The sequence below is a fragment of the Terrapene carolina genome, unplaced genomic scaffold, assembly GCF_002925995.2.
Source record: "Terrapene carolina triunguis isolate 2854851 unplaced genomic scaffold, T_m_triunguis-2.0 Scaffold234, whole genome shotgun sequence".
Taxonomy (NCBI): Eukaryota; Metazoa; Chordata; order Testudines; family Emydidae; genus Terrapene; species Terrapene triunguis.
In genome coordinates this window covers 2071200-2090512 of record NW_020664585.1, presented here as the reverse complement: position 1 = coordinate 2090512, position 19313 = coordinate 2071200, and the positions used below count along the sequence as shown (strand labels likewise).

Below are 19313 nucleotides of genomic sequence, written 5' to 3'. Positions count from 1 at the left end.
CGGGCTCCGCCCGCGGTCACACGGGCCTCGGAAGACTCCGGTTCGGGGCCGCCGGCACTCGGCTCCGCTGCTCGAAAGCGGCCTGCGCTGCTGACCCGGAAACAGGAAACGGTGGCCTTTACTTCCGGGGCCGCGCCGCGACTGCGCCTGCTCAAGCCACGCCCCTAACCATAGAGACATGAAGGCAGAGCGGCCCGCCCAGCTGCCCGTCCTTGCCTCGCCTCTCTATGGTGCTGGCTGACTGCTAGTGGGGCGGGGCCAGCCTGGGCCAGCCCCTGCCCTGCCCCCAGGGATCCAGGCTCCCCACCCCCCACCAGGGGGGTTGCTTGGCCCCATGGGCAGCCAGGGGGCACCCGGCCACTGCACGTGGTGTCGCACCCACAGGCCTGGGGGCACCAGGCTGCTCCCCAGGGTCCCACGGACACTGCACCCCCACGGGCCCCTGCCCTTGGCCCCACAGGCCTGGCTCCCCTCGCAGGTGTCCGGCAGCCCCCCGCCAGGCCCATCCCCAGCCAGGCTCCCAGGCCGGGGGCACCTCAGGAGAGCGAGCAGCAGCAGGGGGCTTGGCCCAGCACCCCTAGGACACATTGGACAACAGTCGCACCACAGGAAATAAACCAGACTGAGCCACGTCTGAAACAGAACGGCCTCATATATTAACTCTTCAATAGATTCTGTACGTTAGGAGTGAAGGAATGATAGAAGGCAGGTCTCCGATTGTCACTTGTACAACAAAGGCTCTATGCGGTTATTACACCTATTTCTGGTTTCAAATTAGAGAACAAAATTACAAGACAATTTTAATGCAACTTTAAAAAGTTCTCAAGTAACTGAATATAAAATCTCTTCCCAATGCACTTCGAAGGGTCAGTCAGAAAATTCATTTCCACAGATTTTTCTCTTTACCACAGAGTGTTCAGAAAAGGTAGACAACTGGTACTTGAAGTGTGAAATGTTTGACCTTTGCAAATAAATGCAAATACATTCCTGGTACAGCAGTCACATTTTGGCAATATTAGTAGCAAGCAATATGCTTGGATAACAGATTTCCACTTCTGCATTTGCAAATTCCTTCTCTGCTGGGCAATGAAAGGCCACTTGCAACATCCTGCAGGGGGGGAAAGGTATTTTAGTCAGAGGTATGAGCTATATACCTAATACAGCAAATCTATGATCATTTGTACCCAGGGCTCTTACAAATGACTTTGTGAGAGACCTACAAACTCCCAACCAGGAACCAAGACTGGTGCTACATCTCCACGGCAGAGCCTATTCCCCCAGTGTAGATGCACCGTATACAGACAGAAGGAGCGCCGCCATTATAGGAACTCCTCAAACTGCTGCTTCTGTTGTCAGCATAGCTCCGCTTCTGAAGGGGGAGGGATTCAAACCCCTAACTGACAGCACTATGCCAGTGTATGCTGTAAGTGTAGACCAGGCCTAATAGACCCTCTGTTCCTGTTCAATGCTTTTGTTTCCTTTATCACAATCATTATGATGTTCATTTGTGTCTCAAACTCAGAACAAGACATTTCCAATTCAATGGACATTCTAAATGTCAGGCCATGTCTACACTAGCACTTATGTCAACACTTTTGTCGCTCAGGGGGGTGAAAAAATATCCCACTGAGTAACAAATTTTGATGGCATAAGTGCTCATGTGCACAGTGCTATGTAGGCAGGAGATGCTCTTCCCCCAGCATAAAACCAACTCAACAAGCGGCGGTAGCTATTACGCCAACGGGAGAGCTCTCTCCCATCAGCATAACACGGCTACACGAGCGCTCATACAGCGGCAAAGCTGTCTTGGTACAGCTGTGCCGCTGTCAACTTGTAAGTGTAGACGTGGCCTTAGATTTTACAAGTGCTCACAATTGTTTTTACAACACAGTGTAGGGATTATTGTGTAAAAACACAGACCTTAAGCTTTGTTTCAGAAGAAGAGGGGAAAGCAAGAACTACAGAGGTGTTGTTTGTTTTGTTTTGTTAATTACAAAATAGTCTGTCTGACTTTTTTTTATTATTAATCCATGGAGGTCAATGGCACATCCTAGAGGGTTATCAGAGCTTCTCCTGCTGCAACACAGAACTACTGCTCAGTTCATCTGGATATTTCCATGTTCTCAGCAATCCTACAGACTGGTGATGTTACCGAGTAGTTCATTTACATTTTGGGCAAGTAAACCTGTTTTCACAGGAAACACAAGAAATCACGTTTTGAAATCCATCTGGCAAAGTAACAGCATTATTCTGGCAAATTGGAGCAATTAACTGAACATGGAGTTGATATGTCTCAGGAGCACACCTAGAGCCACTGAACTCTAAGCAACAGGCACTAGAAATTATGCAGGCAAAACCCCACCCCAGAGCAATGCAGATAGATTTGCAGGATTTCCAAGTAAAGCACAAGTACCTACCTGGAAATCATTAACTTTCAGTGAGAAGCAGACGTATTCTGAGTCACCTAAAACAATCCAAGAAAAGCGATGATTAGTATTAAGTCACATACAAAACACAAACTCTCCCACCGCACTTCTCAGAGTGAGTTGAGAGTGCGCTTTTGCCAGGAGATTGCCACCTCTCCTGTGATATGTAGGCTTCCCCAGTGACCCAGATCTTCATCACTGCAATGCATTCTACATGGGACTCCACCTGACAGCCATTCAGGATCTGCAGCTGGTGCTTCTTGCAGGGAGCACAATTACACCCGTGCACGGCAGTCTGCACTAGTTTCGGAGTCTGGCAATTCAAAGCAATGGTTTTCCACTTGTGAATCCCTAAATGCTTTTAATGCTGGCTACCTGAGAGGTGCCTCTCTCCCCACATGCTACTGTGACAGCCGAAATCACTGCTTACTTTAACAGTTCCCATATTAAATAGGCAGTCTTGGTTTCCCAAGCCCCTTGCTTGGACACAGCCCTAGTGTGTTGACCATTAGGCTATTGTGTGTCATAAGAACATGAGAATACCTGTGCTGGGTCAGACCAATGGTCTGTCTAGGCCAGCATCCTGTCTTCTGACAGTGGCCAATGCCGGGTGCTTCAGAGGGAATGAACAGAACAGGGTAATTTATCTCGTGATCCATTCCATCATCCAGGCCCAGCTTCTGGCAGTAATAGGTTTAGGGACACACAGCGCATGGGGTTGTGTCCATGACCATCTCTGCTAACAGCCAGCCACCTATCCGCCAGGAACTTAACTAATTTTTTTTTAAAACCCAGTTTTACTTTTGGTCTTCACAACATCCCCTGGCAACAAGTTCCACAGGTTGTGCATTGTGTGAAAAAGTCCTTCCTTATATTTGTTGTGTCCTATCTATTTAGGCAGTATTTTCTAAGGGGATAAGGGTTTAAAGTTCTTTGATCTTCATCTCTAGTGCCATTGTGATTGCACCAAATTGTAAAGTGCTTCCTTCCTCTGCAAAGGGAGCGGTTTTAGTGACACATGAAACAGTTATACACTGAGAGAACCATCAGAACCAGAAGCCATGTTCTGGGACATTTACATTCTCTAGATTAGACAGACACCCTCCCCCTTTCCACTCCACATGTAGCAAGACCCAGAACAGCAGTTCAAGAGTCAGGGGCCCCAGGGAGAAGAGCATGTCCAGAGGGATTAGAGGCAGCGGAAGTGTGTTTGTCAGATGAATGCACAGACACCCCAGAGCAAGCAAGAAGCCAGAAGTGAGAGAAAATAACGTTAGCAGGAAGGAGGGGAGGTGGGGCGGGCATGAGTGTACGCAGGGCTTGGATAGCGATGACCAGCAGCTAAAATTTCATGCAGCCAGACAGGACACCAGTGAAAGGATCCGTGGTTGGCGTGACATGATCAGCATGACGAGAGAGGAACAACTGTGCAGTGGAGATTTGGATGGACTGAAGCAGGAGATGCAAGTGAGTCAGGTATCCCAAGGACAGAGCTGCTCCCCTCATGTGAGGGACCAGACATGCCACAGATCCATCCGAAATGAAGGTCTAGCCCGGAGGAGTCACTGGGCTCTCTCACCTGAAGACGCCCTTTCAGATTGGCTGGTGTTTTAAAATCCCCCTTCATAACCTATGGAAGGAATGAAACCAGAGTGACTCCACTTTGTACAGACTAGCTGATGCTTAAACAGCCCTTCTGCCTCATTAGCTGCCTGGCATGTCAGCGTGTCTGAACCAGAAGCAAACCTCAAAGGCCTGAGCAATAGCCTGGCGTGTGCATGGTGCGTGGAGTGATTTCGTTCTGCCCTGCTGGGCTGATCGCTAGCATTGTGGGCCGCCGACGTACGATTTCCGCACAGACCTGGCGTTTGGCATCAGACGGTGGCTGCGGCGCTGTCCTCAGGACTTCTGCTAAAAGTGGTTTCTCTGGGCTGCGCCGCACCACGCTCCCTCCCTTCTCACCCAAGGGTTGTTTTTTTTTTAAACTGCACTGAGAAGGGATCTTTTGAACAATGACCATTTTCCATGTTCACGTTGACAAAAACTGAAGGGCTCCACTTTACTGAACTCAGGAATCCGCAGGGTCTGGATCCTGGGAGAGCCTCTCATCCCACTTTCCACTGCCACAATCAGAGCAGCCAAGCAAGTCAGGTCCAGGGGCAGGGGCTGGGATTTCAATGTATCATGCACAGAGATGGCACCAAACCTCCGAAAACATGAAAACAGTCTGCCCGTGGTTCTGTGTGTGCCATAACTGTGGCCTCTGGGCATCACTGCAATAAACCACCAGCACCACCTCATCGCAGTCCCTGGGCTAGTTCTCCTAGTACAGGAGTTGCCTGGTCCTCTTGGAGTCCTCCCTTTGAGGGAGGAGAGTTTGACCTGGGCCCAAGCAGAAACAAGGACATGAGAAGATTCCCTTCCTTTAGTACAGGGGTGGGCAAACTACGGCCCGCGGGACCGTCCTGCCCGGCCCCTCCCCTGCTGTTCCCCCTCGCCCGCAGCCCCTCCCCCGCAGCCTCAGCTCGCTCACTCTGCCGCCAGCGCAATGCTCTGGGCAGCGGGGCTGTGAGCTCCTGGGGCAGCGCAGCTGCAGAGCCTGGCCTGACCCGATCTCTGTGCTGCGTGGTGGCGGTGTGGCACCACCAGCCGCGCCACCAGTGCTCCAGGCAGCGCGGTAAGGGGGCAGGGAGCAGGAGGGGTTGGATAGACGGCAGGGGAGTTCGGGGTGGTGGTCAGGGGGCGGGGGTGTGGATAGGGGTCAGAGCAGTCGGGGGGGGGAACAGGGGGTTGAATGGGGGCAGAGGTCCCGGGGGACAGTCAGGAAGGAGGGGGGGTTGGATGGGGCAGGGGTCCCGGGGGGGCTGTCAGGAAGGTGGGGGGGTTGGATGGGGCAGCGGGGGGCAGTCAGGGGCAGGGAGAAGGGGTGGTTGGATGGGGCAGGGGTCCCAGGGGGGCTGTTAGGATGAGATGAGGGGTTGGATGGTGCGGCGGGTGTCCGGGGATGGTCAGGGGACAGGGAGCGGGGGAGTGTGGATGGGGCAGGAGTCCCAGGGGCGCCATCAGGGAACAGGGGGGTTGGATGGGGCAGGAGTCCCGGGGGCGGGGGTGGGGTGCCACGGCCCCCTCCCCTAACCGGCCCTCCATACAATTTCCGAAACCCGATGCAGCCCTCGGGCCAAACAGTTTGCCCGCCCCTGCTTCAGTAACTGGCTCGTGGCTCTGCAGCACCCCCTAGCGGGGGCTGTAATTCCCAGAGCAGCACAAGTAAATCTTCTGGGGAATGTCTCAGGCCTTAGCACAGCCTGAGTAGGAGCACTGTCCCAGGACATGACCTCGCATTTCTTCTGCACCCAGCCTCCCCCTGACTTGAGTGAGTCTGGGGTGAGCTAAGGAATGAAGCATCAGTTTCTAGGTCTTCCACTGGGGAGAGACTGGAGTTTTCTAGCTTTGCATTTACGCGACTTTTAACTTGGTCTTGGTTAAAAAAAACCCCAATACACTCCTGAGGCTTCCCGAATTAGCTGGCCAGGACAGAGTAGTGCAATATCTGCCCTGAGGAGGCACAAGACCAACAGGAATTTCATCTCTCACACGTCACGGAGTCTGTCATCTGAACCAATGTTTTGAAAATAAGGAAAATGTAACTGGCACGTCCCCTTCTGTAGTTTTATCATCTTTTAAACAGGGGCAGTGGTTTTTAAAGGGTTCTCTTTGCTATGATTTAGTGACCTCTCCAACCCTGGAGAGAGATGTAAGTCAGTATTGCATATAGTAAATCCACATTTTTGTCGCTATTTTGTATTTGTAACGTGCGTCATTCCCATCACCCTCCAGTGACACGCCGCATTCTAAGCGGACAGTAGCAATACTCACCCTCTGGGTGTTGTTGATTACCAAGGGGTCTGGGTTGCCATAGTTGGGTGGATTTGCATATGGGTCATAGCCAAGCCTAGCGAGCATTGGTGCTATCTGGGCCATGTCTTGCAATACGTCCCCTGGAATGTGCCCGATCCATTTGGACAAAGCTTCCAAGTTTACAGGCTTAATAACCTGGTCTGTTGATCTTTCTATCCTGAAAAGAGAGTAGAAATCAGTCGCTTGGGTTTTGGATGCACGTTGCGTTCATACATAGGAGCCTGCAGCTGGGTTATTTGAATTCTCATTCTCAATGCCGGAGAGACGCATGTAGCTCAGATATTTTCAGCGTCTTCAGGATACAAAGCTCATAAAACAGAGGCTTTAAATCTATCTATCGGTAAAGCACCAGTGCCTTCATTAGGATGGCAGAGCTGCAGGGCCAAAGACCCAACACTAACACTCCTAAGGGGTCAGCTCCACGTGTTTCAATACCCAAGTGCAAAGCATCCTTCCCCACTCTGCCTGGCCTAGGGACGCTCCCGTCCGTCCTGCCCACCTTGCTGGGCCTCCTGTGTGAGATCATCTGCAGTTTGTTTTCACTAGAGAGGGAAAGTGTGTCCCACTGCAATCCAAGCTTCGCTGCCGGTCTGCAGCAACAGTCTGCACCCTGCAGTCAAGGGGGGAGGGATAGCTCAGTGGTTTGAGCATTGGCCTGCTAAACCCAGGGTTGTGAGTTCAATCCTTGAGGGGGCCATTTAGGGATCTGGGGCAAAATCAGTGCTTGGTCCTGCTAGTGAAGGCAGGGGGCTGGACTCGATGACCTTTCGGGGTCCCTTCCAGTTCTAGGAGATAGGATATCTCCATATATTATTATTTATTTATAAGGCAGAGCAGCAGTCGATCACTGCACAAACTGTCCCTTTAGATTTTGAGACAGCAAAGTTAACGTCCTGTAATTAGGCAGATTTACATAATTAGCATGAAAATTAGAGCCCTCCCTAGAGACAGTTCTGTTTATTCAGGACCCGTAAATCTCTGGCACACGCACGAGGAGCAGAGGCTGCAGCAGGAGTGCGGCAGGCGCCGCCAGACCATGAAGGATCCAGGAAAACCTCCCATCCCCGACCTGTCTCCCATCAGGCCTTGGTGAGCAGACACTGATTTCTACCCTCTTCTGAAGGGACGGGCATTCCTACGGCCAAACCTCTCACCCCAGTTACTGCAGGAGAAAAATCAAAGGAATTTGTGGCTACCGGCCACATGGACATCATGGGAAATGAGACCTCGGGAACTGGGCAGCGTTAGTAAGTTAATGGGCTATTTGCTCTCAGTAGATTTTTAAAGATACAAAGCCCAATAGAGGCCATCAGTTCACCTAAGAAATATGCCTGCATCTACCACAGTAGCTGCTCTCCCCTTCCCTCGCTACCCCAAACCACAATTTCCTTGGCTGGGGAGGGTTTAGAGCGAAGGAAAGACAAGGCCATGAAGGAGAAAAGCTCTAGCCCAAGTCATGAGTGAACTGCGTGCTCCCCATCCTCTGCATTCCCTCTGCTCGGCTGCGCCCAGTTCCTGCGCAGCGCGTCTGCAACGGTCACGCCTTACACCTCACGGAGAGCCAGACTCCAAGAGCCTCTCCAGAGTCACAACACCCCCCATTCACGAGCATCAGCAATGGAGTGACTTGCCTTGGAATTGACCACCAGGGCTCGAGCCCCTAATTCTGGAAAAGAAAGTGCTCTTTTGTTTGTACAGCACCCAGGACAATGAGGCCCGAATGCCCCTCTGAGGTCCTTAAATAATATGGGACTCTAATCACTCTTCCCGCCTCTCCCTCTCGCCCTCCCCCCACTAAGTAGCCAGGGCCTCAGTTACACAGCGTGGCATCGGTGACTCAAAGAGAACCACACCCAGGAAAATGCTGACTAGGTGAGACAGCATTTTGCAAGGGTACTGAATCACCAATCACGCGCAGTCAGCTTCCACTGCTCCTCTCTCTTTGGGAAGAACTTTTTTGGGTAAGTCTACACTGCAATGAGGCACCTGCGGCTGGCCAGTGCCAGCCGACAGGGTCATGGGGCTCGGGTTGTTTAACTGCAGTGTAGACCTCTGGGGCTCGGGCTGGAGGCCAGGCTCTAGGATCCTGCGAGGTGGGAGGGTTCCAAAGCTCAGGACATCCCGAACGTCTACACCACAATTAAACAGCCCCGCAGCCAGAGCCCCATGAGCCCGAGTCAGATGGCACAGGCCAGCCACGGGTGTCTCATTGCAGTGTAGACATTCCCAGGGCCGGTGCAACCCATTAGGCGACCGAGGCGATTGCCTAGGGCGCTACAATTTGGGGGGCGACGACCGCGGCGGTATTTCGGCGGCGGGACCTTCTGTTGCCTCTGTGGGGGGCGGCATTTCGGGGCGGGACCTTCCGCCGCAGCTGGCGGCGCTCCTGGACATACCCTTAGTGTTGATGAAAGTATGGCCTGACAATGTCCTCCCTTTCCCTTGCTCAGAGAAAAACCATACAGTGGGTTCTTTCTCCTCCACCTCCCCGTTCTGGATGTACAGAACTAACAGAAAAAGACTGTTCGAAGACAGACTTGTCTGGCTAGTTCCCATATATCCATGTTTACAGTCAGAGGTTGGGTTAGGTTAATCTAAAATTACCAAGTAGCCAAACAACGGCAGCAAGTAGCTCAAAACATGAACTAGCTCTCGAAGACGCACGCTGTGCGTACACACTTCTTTATGCCAGGATCGTGTCAGAACTACGTGTGGCGAGAGGCAGTGGGAAGTCAGGGAACCTCAGCTGCATGCTACCGAAAATCATTCAGTGCTAGCCGGAACGTAATCCAATGTTTAAAGAAATATTTGGGAATGGGTAGAAAAAGAGAAAGGGGACATAGATTACCCCAAAACTGGAGCTCCTTAATAGGACTCTGCCAAAGCAGAGCCTGAAATCATCCCCTTATTTACAAGTGGGATGACGGAGACGTCACCATTCTTAAAAATCCTCACCTAAGCAGCTAACCGCCATTGTGACATTCACGCAGTTCTTTACTTAGACACACACAAATACGCTACAGCAGAGTTGGGTGCATCGATCCCTCTGCTCCTGAAAACCAGGCATGAAAATAAGCAACAAGGCATGCCCCAAGAAGGTTTGGCAAGAACCCGCTCCGTCTAGTCAGGAGTCTCTTTGGAAAGCAGCGGCAGCCATACGGACACTCACTTGGAAAGAGAGACTCCGCCTGGTTTCCCTATTAATTCTTCATGGTGCAGCACTGCGTCGCTCCAGGAAATGTCTAGGAACTGCATGATGACACGCATGGACTGCTCGGGATGCAGCACTAGCTGCTCATAGTAGACTGGCAGGCACCTGGACTGCCCAATTTCTACGCACTGCGAATACATCACCTCGATCGCTTTGTTCCACTTGGTAAGGCAGTCTCGGTAGCTGTTCAAGTCAAAGCCTGCAATCGTCACCTTCCTTGTGATCATGGAATGGACAGAAGCCCGGCCGTCTCGAACCATCAGCAGAAATTTGGAATTGGGAAAGAGCTTGGAAAGGTAGACAGAGGATTTTAACGTGAAGGGATCCTTGTTACATAGATATCTGGCTGGCTCCCCATGCTTGGCAATGACTTCCAGGATAAACGCCTGCATGGCAGCGTCCAGGACTTGGTCCGTCACTCCCGCTTCATCCAAGCGCATCTTTTCGCGCCCAGATTTGGACCAGGCCTGGCGCATGGCCAACACCCGGGGAATAATGCGAGTCTCTTCTCCGCAGCGGACCTCTGGATGCGCATCCAGCATGGCTCTCATGAGAGTCGTGCCGCTCCGCGGGACCCCACCGATAAATATCAGAGGCATCTCCTTGCTGTACCGGTACTCGATGCGACTGGAGTCCACCATAACCAGTTCTTCGTTTTCTGGTCTCATCAGCCCATGCGTCCGCTTGCCATAGCCCTTGCCCAGCAGCTCCTGGCACTCCAACATCTGCTGGCCAAGGTGCACAGTCACCATCAGGGCAACCGCAAGGCCAAGCCCCAGCAACACCCGCCTCATGGTGACCCGCATTCTGTTCCTCTGCACATAGGCTGGGAGACCTTCAGCTTTCAGTTAGTAAGCAGCCAAGCCGGTGCGCATCTGCAAAGAAAACAGCACATGTTCAAAGAAGTCAGTGGCATACATCCGGTTACCCAGCCCGTCTCCTACTGAGCCACCTGACACCAGGACAGCCTCAGCCTCCAATAAATCACACAGAGACCTATTGATCACCTCAACTGGCCCTGGAGAGAACACCCCAGCCATTTGTCTTGTCTGCTTGGAACTAACTCCAGCTTCCACCACAACTCCTGAGAGACCATTCCAGGGTCTAATCAACCTCGTGATTTATCACCATCTTACATCCCCCAAAGAAGTGCAAAGTGATTTTCAGACTGTAAGTAAAGAGATTGTTTCTTGCTGCTGGGGATGAAGGTACCTGTTTACCAGAAATGCTGCGCAGCAGTTTAGGAGAGAAAATTAAGAATCATGTATCCAGGAAATCCTTAGGGAAGTACTTCCAAAACATCCAGACCAAATTTTCCTTGGCTTATCCTATTACTTCTTTCTATTAAATATGTGTTGCTTTGAAGCAAGGACTGCCATCAAAACAGAGAAGAACTGAAGTAAAAACAGAATAGAAGCCTCCAAGCTCTGGGTATTCCATGCGAGCAATTCTAGAAGAGTCGGAGTGCAGCAAAAGCGCCGGCCTTGCTTTACTAGCTCAATGGCAGAGCTTTTGTCTGTATGGCCAGGGGCATTTTGGCTTAGCCAGACTTTTCCCTCCTCATGAAGGCCAAGAAAACATCAACCTCCAAGGTGACAGACTGATTTACTGCCCTCCATCCCAGATGTGTCCCCAATCCTTTCTGGCAGTTTTCCTTTGTTGTATTACACGTATTCACTGAACTACACCACACAACCCTTCTATCAGTTCCATAAACAAGATCTTTCCTGTATGCATTTGTTTACTTTGATTAGAAATTAGCTAGGACAAGAGAAAACTCGACCCATTTGATTTCCAGGAGGTTGGTGGGTTTGCTTCAGCAGAAGCGATGGCCAATGAGCATCAAATTGGGTTAATTATTAAACAAACTATGTATGTGAAGGTTTAGTGTCAATACTATCAACAAGCATCGCCAATCTGAATACTCCCCTGCCAGAAACTGACCTTAAATAAAGTTTCCCCTTGAAACACTGAAGCTTTCATTTGGCTCTGCCGTGAAGACGCGACTTCTCCGCAGGAGATTCCAGCAGGAGGATTGTTGCTCCTGCAAGTCTGTCTCCTGCTCTGCTGATTCCACAAAGCTCCTATTAAAACTGGCCAACCATCCCTCCCCCTTTCCCGTAGGAACCCACTAGTGCAGGGTTTGCAACCCCGCCCCGAGGTCACAGAGGGCGTTGGGGTAAATTCCTTGCAATGCCTGGATTTGGGCAGAAGTTGAACGTGGGAGAGGGGAAGGGGACCGCTGTGCATTTTATTTCACTGCCAATCCAAAACGCTGCCTAAGGAAAATATTTTCTTCTCAAAAATTTCTTAATGAAAGCAAGCATTTCCCAGTGGCCCATGTAACCATGCAGAGCAGTCCATTCTCACACCCGGCAGGGCACTGGCCGTGTCCCGGGAGCTGAGTCAGGCATGCTGCTTTACTTGACATCATTATTTGTTCAGCACTGACTGTGCGTGGTACTGTACAAAGAGCAGCAGTTCTGGGCCCCAGGACTTTACAATCTAGTTACATGTCTCTGAAGTGATGAATTGGTCAGTTGACTTTTTAATATATATTCATCTCCAAAAGCAATTTAAAATGCCCACTAGCCTCTGGGCTCCACAGCATTTATAGCTGGAATGGACAGAAATTCAGACTAACCGGACTGTAATGGGATGTAGTTCAAAAGTCTAAGCAGAGGTAAAAAAAAAATATTTTAAAGGGAGGATAGTATTAAATGGGGTAGGAGAATATAGTTTATGGTTAACGTTTCCTCCCGGGATTCCCTGGCAGCCCCACTCGCTTGTCAAGGTCACTTAGAGGTGAGGACATGGCTCATCTGGGCATCTGAAATGAGTGCTGTGAATCTGACCACACAAACACGGGATTCCAGGACAACGGACCAGACGGAACGTGCCACACCTCAGAATCCTGAAGTGAAACCTGCTGCATACGTTCTGGGCCCTCCACTGCCCAGGCAGACAAAGTCGCTTTAAGGGACTGTGATCTCAAATGTTATTCAGCTCTGCTCCTGCCCATCCATGTGCTTGTTCAGCTACTGCCAAGGCAGATGGCAACTATGCAGCATTCACAGAGACTGTTTGGCCTCTAATTTTGCCTGCTAGCCATTTAAAAAGAAAAAAGAGCTCTTAAAATAGTGGGTCTATCAGCTTCAGGGTGACAGACATGCGGACAGCCTGCTGTCTGGGCACATGACTAGGGAACAAGAACCCTGATCTGATGCTGACTCCATCTGTGTCTGGAACATGTCACTTCTCTCTCTCCCTGCTTCCCCAACAGTAACAAGGGGAATACTTGCTGGGGGGCAGCCAGGGGATGGTTGCCAAGAGCAGACTGCTACCCAAAGTACTACCTATTATTAGATGGGGTCACTAAAACCTCCCGAAACTCGGAGTTCCTAAACAAGCACAAGTGAGCCTACTCACTAAAGCGAGGTCAAAGGTGCAATTAAGCTCAAACTGCTTTCTGCAGTCTTCTGCTGCCGAAAGTCCTCAGTTACTGTCTTCTCCCCGGCATCTTCCCTCCCACACAGGATCCAGGGACTTAAAATCATTGTATCCTTCAGGACATAAGTTCATCAACAGAAACCAAAAAGCTAAAGGCTTCACCAGAGTACAACCAGCGCAGCAGCTCAATAAACCCCCACACACGTCTGGCTGGTGCTCTGACCCCTGGGACACATTGACGAAGATGGAGTGCGATCCAGAGAGCCAGAAACTCCATCTCCAACCAGACGGAGAATTTAGTGCTGGCTTTAAAGAAAGCAAAATGCAACATGCAGAGTAACAGCTGAGCTGGGGCCGATGTGGTAATAAGGATCAATACAAACCCAAAATAAAAAAAAATCCCTGCAATTAAAAATCTTCCCCATTTTGCATTCTGCTTAGGTATTAATAGCAGCAAGATTTGTAATTGTTTCTAGTAGCTTTTGAGAGTGGTAAAATATTAATAACACAGAAGTGGCTGTGCAGACACAAACATGAAATATTCATTAACTCACTCCCAATATGTCATGCCGGGTCCCACTGCTCTGACAGATCCTCTTTTGATACACTTACCTTTCCCTGGTAAATTCATTTTGCCGTTGGCCGATCTTTGCTCAGAAATACAGATGGCCGATGAATACCTAATGGGGAAAAAAAACCACAATGCTGATTTGTTTAGAGATAACTGATATTCATCGGAATGGTTAGAAATAAAATGCTCATTCTCAGGATTCAGTTTTCAATATTGCACTTTTAATAGTCTATCGACACACAGATCATTAATCTTTTAATGTTTACCTGAAAGCCAAACGACATGCAGACATGAGATACAACTGTTATGTTCATCATGCATTGTCTTCACCAAACCTAGCAACTGGCTGGCAGAAATCAGCCTGACTATCTTAACACACTGGCAGTGTCACTTGGCTATCTCAGCTACAGACAAGGCATTAAAAATAAGACTATACACCTGGCATCACAACCCTGAGCCCATGAAGCAACATTCCTCTCATCCCAGGGAAAGGAAACCTTGCAAGTCCATGGGGTAAATTACAACAAAACTCAGGGAGAGTTTGGGGGCACCGGCTGAGAGAGAAGAAGAAAGCAATTGAACACCTCTCTCAAATGAGGTAGGAGGCTGACTTCCCAAGACCTGAGACGGAGAGAGCAAGAGCCAGGCAGAAGCAGGCAGGATGTGAGAGGCCAGAGGGGATGGCAGACTGACTATATTACAGAGTCCCAACTGGGCTTTTCTATTTCCCACAGGTAAACAGAACCACGCAGCCTGCTCCAGAGGACACTGCACACCACCTGCTTTCCCGTTTCATTACAAGCTCTGAAATCAGGCAAGAGCAAAAGTGCTGCAGAGGGTCACCAGCTTTTCCGACAAACCTGAGCCCAGTGTACGGCTTTGACCGAGGTCATCTGCAATTCTGAGCAAGCTCTGCTTTGAAAATAAGGCTCCTTTGAGCATACCACTCAAAGCAAAGTCAAGGGGATGCGAACCCCAGAGCAAAAGAAAACGTCAGCATGAGCCCCTGCAAAGCAAGCTGCAAGATTTCCCTGGCTAGGACAAACTCTTCCACCTTTTGCTCAAGGTGGATTCCTTCACCCTGCTGTCTGTGAAACTGATTTTTAGCACATGGAACTCCCTGGGGCCCAGTGGTGTTTGCAATCTACCTGCAGCATGCAGATCCACAAGAAGTGATCTTAACATTGAAACAAAACGGGCTCCCACGGGTGGTACACATGCGCCCCTCCCACTAAGCATCGCCCCCTGCTCCCCACCTGTCTCTGGATTTCCAAGGAGCCCTGTCTTCTGCATCTGCGACTATAAGTTCCCTCTTTGCAGATCATACAACAGCCTAGTAGACGGAGCTGCCTTCTGCGAACACAGAATCTTTTTCATGCTGTTTCCAGGAGATGCCTCTGAACCAGGGATAAAAACGTTACCAGTGTAACTGCTGCAAGAGGTTAGGTGCCCCTGCAGGGCAGCAGCAAGGCAGGCTCCAGTCGCCTTTCGGGTGAAGGGGCCGAGACAGAAGGGAGAGGAGGGGGCAAAAAGGCACAAAGCAGCACATGCCATTTGGCTGCACACAGCCACCAGGCCTATTAGGCTGGAAGGGGATTTCCACCTGGCTCCAGGATTAGAGGCCGTCACGGGATTCTCTCCCCAGTATTTCTGGCGCACCCCCTGCTGCAGATCTAAGCACTCCACGTACACTACAGGCCTCGGTGTCTGCTGCTGGGGGCGATGACTCACTCATCCATAGTCTGGTGAGCACACTTGGTAACACTACACCCCCACCCATCACATACACAGCTCCCCGCAGCTCTCATGGTCGGGGCACAGCACCTCGCCTCCCCAGTTGGACACTGACAGGTTCCCTCGAGACCTGGGGCTTGACTGTCAGAGGTGATAAGCACCCCCAGCTCCATTAACTTCAACTGGAGTTCTGGGCGCTCAGCACCACTGAAAGGCAGGCCCTTGTTTGCCTCAGTTTCCCCTGTACACCGGGGATTTCATCCCCTGCTTCACAGAACCAACTGACGGTGTCTGTAGCATTGGGTCAGTACAGAAGCGCTGCAGAACTGCTAATGATTAGTACTGATGTGTGAGTGGAACAAGGCAATCAGCTCTGCCTCTACTCTAGAGCCAATTAAGAGCCTGGGGGGGAACTCCACCCAGATCAAGTTTCCAGAGAATCCCAGTCTGCCCAGAGGGGCAGGGATGATTATAACACATTCCTTTCCAACCAAAACTGCCCTGCATCGAGCCAGGTCCATCAACGGGGGGATTTCAAGTCTGGACTAGGCTGCAGGCTCCCCGGGGCAGGGACCACATTTCCTCAGAGATTTCTGAAGTACCATCGGTGCTCAAATAGCAGCTGTTCACAGCCCACCGCCCACGCTCTGCCCTCAGGAAAATAGCCCAAATCGTGCACTTATGGGGCATGTGCACGCGTGCACACACACACACACACACACTTCCTTCCTGACACTGCTCATGCAAACCACCACCAGGGAGCTGTGTTGCCAAGAACCCTTCGCACACAGAACCAGTAACTTCTCAGAGGCAGCGACTTAGCCGAGGGCCTCTCTCTGCAAGAGCCTGACAGTTTTGCCATGTGAGGTGGACAATGAGCCATGAAGAGTGGAGCGGCTATCCACATACGACCATCGACTTTTTACCCAGCCCTCCAGAAGAGACAAGCTGGTGCACTGATCCGCTGAGAACAAAATTACAATAAAAGGAGTAAGCTCTATTGTGGGTCCTGTGCAGCTTGCCAGCACACAAGGAGCGGCTAGCCCCAGCTATTAAAGATTACACATTTTTTATTTACATCAACGTGACTAGCTGTAGTTTTAGATTATTTATGCTCCAGAGGAGATGTTTATTCTTCTGGCTACATGAATTTGCAAGTACTTAGTGCTGGAAACTGGACTTGTTATACTGCCTAGTTAACTTCAGGTACCATTGTCCCTAATCACTTCTCTTTCGGATACACCGCAGCCACAGAAAGCAGCTATTTTAGCAACTGAGCGCTAGGATTCCAAATTCGAAGTACTGTGCACCGTTGCTGGAGTCAGACATTCCAAGGCCAGATAGGACCATTGTGATCCCGACCTCCTGCATAACACAAGCCAGAGAAGTTCAGCAAATAATCCCTAGGTCTGGGGGAAGCTGATTGTCAAAGGCCTTGGCTACACTCGGGACTTCACAGCGCTGCCGCGGCAGTGCTGTGAAGTGCGAGTGTAGTTGCGCCGCCAGCGCTGTGAGAGAGCTCGCGCGGCGCTGTATGTACTCCACCTCTCCGAGGGGAATAGCCTGCAGCTGTGAGAGAGCTTTACAGCGCTGTACTCGCTGCGCTCAGGGGGGTGTTTTTTCACACCCCTGAGCGCAGCAAGTTGCAGCACTGTACAGCGCCAGTGTAGCCAAGGCCATAGTCACTTACCAGCTAGTTTGGTGACATCTGCGTGGCCTGTGACTAAATGCACACAATAGCTCAGAAGTGACAGAGACGGGACACAGTGCAGGAACATGCCCGCACCCTGCCCACGAGGCGCTGTGTTACACAACACAAATGGAACTAGTAATACAGCACTGAGGCACACAAACAATTAGCTCATGGCAAACTAGGGCATGAATCTTCACCACCAGAGCCTGCCACGCACCAGAGGTCCACATCAGTGGCTCTCAACCTTTCCAGACTGCTGCACCCTTTCAGAAGTCTGATTTGTTGTGTGTACCCCAAGTTTCACCTCTCTTAAAAACTACTTGCTTACAAAAATCAGACATAAGAATACAAAAATATCAGAGTACACTATTACTGAAAAATTGCGTACGTTCTCTATTTTACCATGTATTTATAAAAGAAATTGATTGGAATATAAATATTGTACTTCAGTGTATAGTCTATAGAGCGGTATAAACAAGTCATTGTCTGTATAAAATTTTAGTTTGTATTAACTTCACTAGCGCTTTTTATGTGGCCTGTTGTAAAATCAGGCAAATATCGAGATGAGTTGATGTACCCCCTGGAAGACCTCTGTGTGCCCCCAGGGGTACATGTACCCCTGGTTGAGAACCACTGGTCCACATGGACCCGGTTGACATGCACTAACAGTTCATTTATGCACTTTGATCTAATCTGTTTCAAAGAGGACTAGATCAAAGTGCATTAACGCACTGTTACTGTGCATCAGCAGGGTCCACAGCAGGCTAGTGGGGGGCAGATTCACACCCCAACTTGCCATGAACTAATTGTTTGTGTAGTAGACAAGCCCCAGGACTGCAGCCAAGGTGGGTATATCGACAGTGCTGTTCACACATCTACTGTTCTTGGAAACCTTGTTATTACAGATTCTATGCAAATCAAGAGAAAATCCCTCCAGAGAGGATATTCCAGCTAGAGAAATCGCACATAAGGGGCTAACATTTGGGTTTCCATAAACTGACCTAAGACCTGCTCTGATTAAAACTGTTTGAATGTAGGGTGCATGCTGGCTGACAAAGAAACAGAAGAAGAGGGCCTGGGGCTGAGCAGGGCTGAGATGCGGAGAGAATGATCTGCACATCCAGTCCCAAGTCACAGGACAAGGGTTCAGGCCCCTGTCACCTGAGAAGGGTCAGTGTTCAGACTCCAGTGGCCCAGATTCACAGAGGGAGCCCAGCACTAGAATAGCAGCAGGGGCTCCAGGCCCGGGCTGGTGGTGTGCAGAGGCCTGCCCCACACCTGCCCAGGCTAAACCAGTCATTCAGTTGCATGAGCACCGAAAATTAGCGGCAGAGATCTGGGACTCAGGAGTGGAACCTACAGTTTTCACGGGCTGTAATTCAACTCTCACCTCCACGGTTAGTGAAATGGCAGATCTGGGGCGGGAGCTGCAGCCTGTCTCTGAAAGGCCCACGGAGCTGCCAGGAGCAGCTTTCTGCAGGGGAAGGTGAACCGGTGCACTGCAGACATTCTTCCAGGAACTCCCAGAGCCACCACTCAGCAAAGGCCTTCAGGTTAAAGAGAGCCGCATGATGAGGAGAGGGAACCGGAAAAAAATAAAGGGGACAAACATCCATTTACAAAGTTGAAAACTGTTAGAATCCATGAGGCTGAATCGACAAACGTCATAACCGTGATTCAACAGCAATGCAGCTCTTCTGGGACCCTAGAGGTGGAGGATGTAGTGAAGACAGGACCGCCAGTAGAAATAGCGATCACCACATCAAGATCTCGCATGCCCTGTCACCCATTGTTGCTATGACCAGTGAAAATTACAGTTCTCAAAGTCACTAGCGTGTGCAGTGCAGATAGGGTGACCAGACAGCAAGTGTGAAAAATCGGGATGGGGGTGGGGGGTAATAGGAGCCTATATAAGAAAAAGACCCCAAAATCAGGACTGTCCCTATAAAATCAGGACATCTGGTCACCCTAAGTGCAGAGGGAATCTTCAGGGAATGTCACTGTCAAACAAATCTCTACCGAGCATGTGCAAATTGTGGTTACTCGGAGGCTCAGAACTTGGCTGACCTTTGGGCCAATTTTTATAGAGATGGCACCATGGTGACTCCCCCTGCCAAATTTCAAGTCCCTCCTCTGTAGAATGGAAGTGCTAGATCTTCTCAAAATAAAACTTAAAACAAAATCTTACAGCCATTCTGTTATGTTTAATATGGACAAGACAATGTATTTTTCTCTAACCTTGTTCTCTGGAAAGGCTGAACCATTTTAACTGAAACATCCCAAATAATTCAGACTGTGAAGTCACCCAGC

At 50.2% G+C, this 19313-nt stretch overlaps 1 protein-coding gene across 7 annotated transcripts in view; it reads right to left on the bottom strand.

Annotated features, from left to right (window-relative positions):
* Window positions 1–634: 634 nt before the first annotated feature.
* Window positions 635–19313, bottom strand: part of TPST2 (tyrosylprotein sulfotransferase 2) — a 40000-nt gene continuing 21321 nt past the window's right edge. For 3 of the 7 annotated variants that reach the window (XM_024207398.3, XM_024207397.3, XM_024207400.3), the window contains 4 exons: window positions 13618–13685; window positions 9514–10430; window positions 6303–6501; window positions 3458–4056 (listed from right to left, as the gene is read on the bottom strand). In XM_024207398.3, coding sequence (XP_024063166.1) covers window positions 3829–4056; window positions 6303–6501; window positions 9514–10361 — 1275 coding nt within the window. In that variant the 5' untranslated portion in view covers window positions 10362–10430; window positions 13618–13685 and the 3' untranslated portion in view covers window positions 3458–3828. Of the gene's footprint in view, window positions 1109–2417; window positions 2465–3457; window positions 4057–6302; window positions 6502–9513; window positions 10431–10767; window positions 10867–11499; window positions 11652–13617; window positions 13686–18393; window positions 18534–19313 lie in introns of those variants that run through there. The other 4 variants (XM_024207404.2, XM_024207401.3, XM_024207403.3 and 1 more) reach the window with 4 other exon arrangements.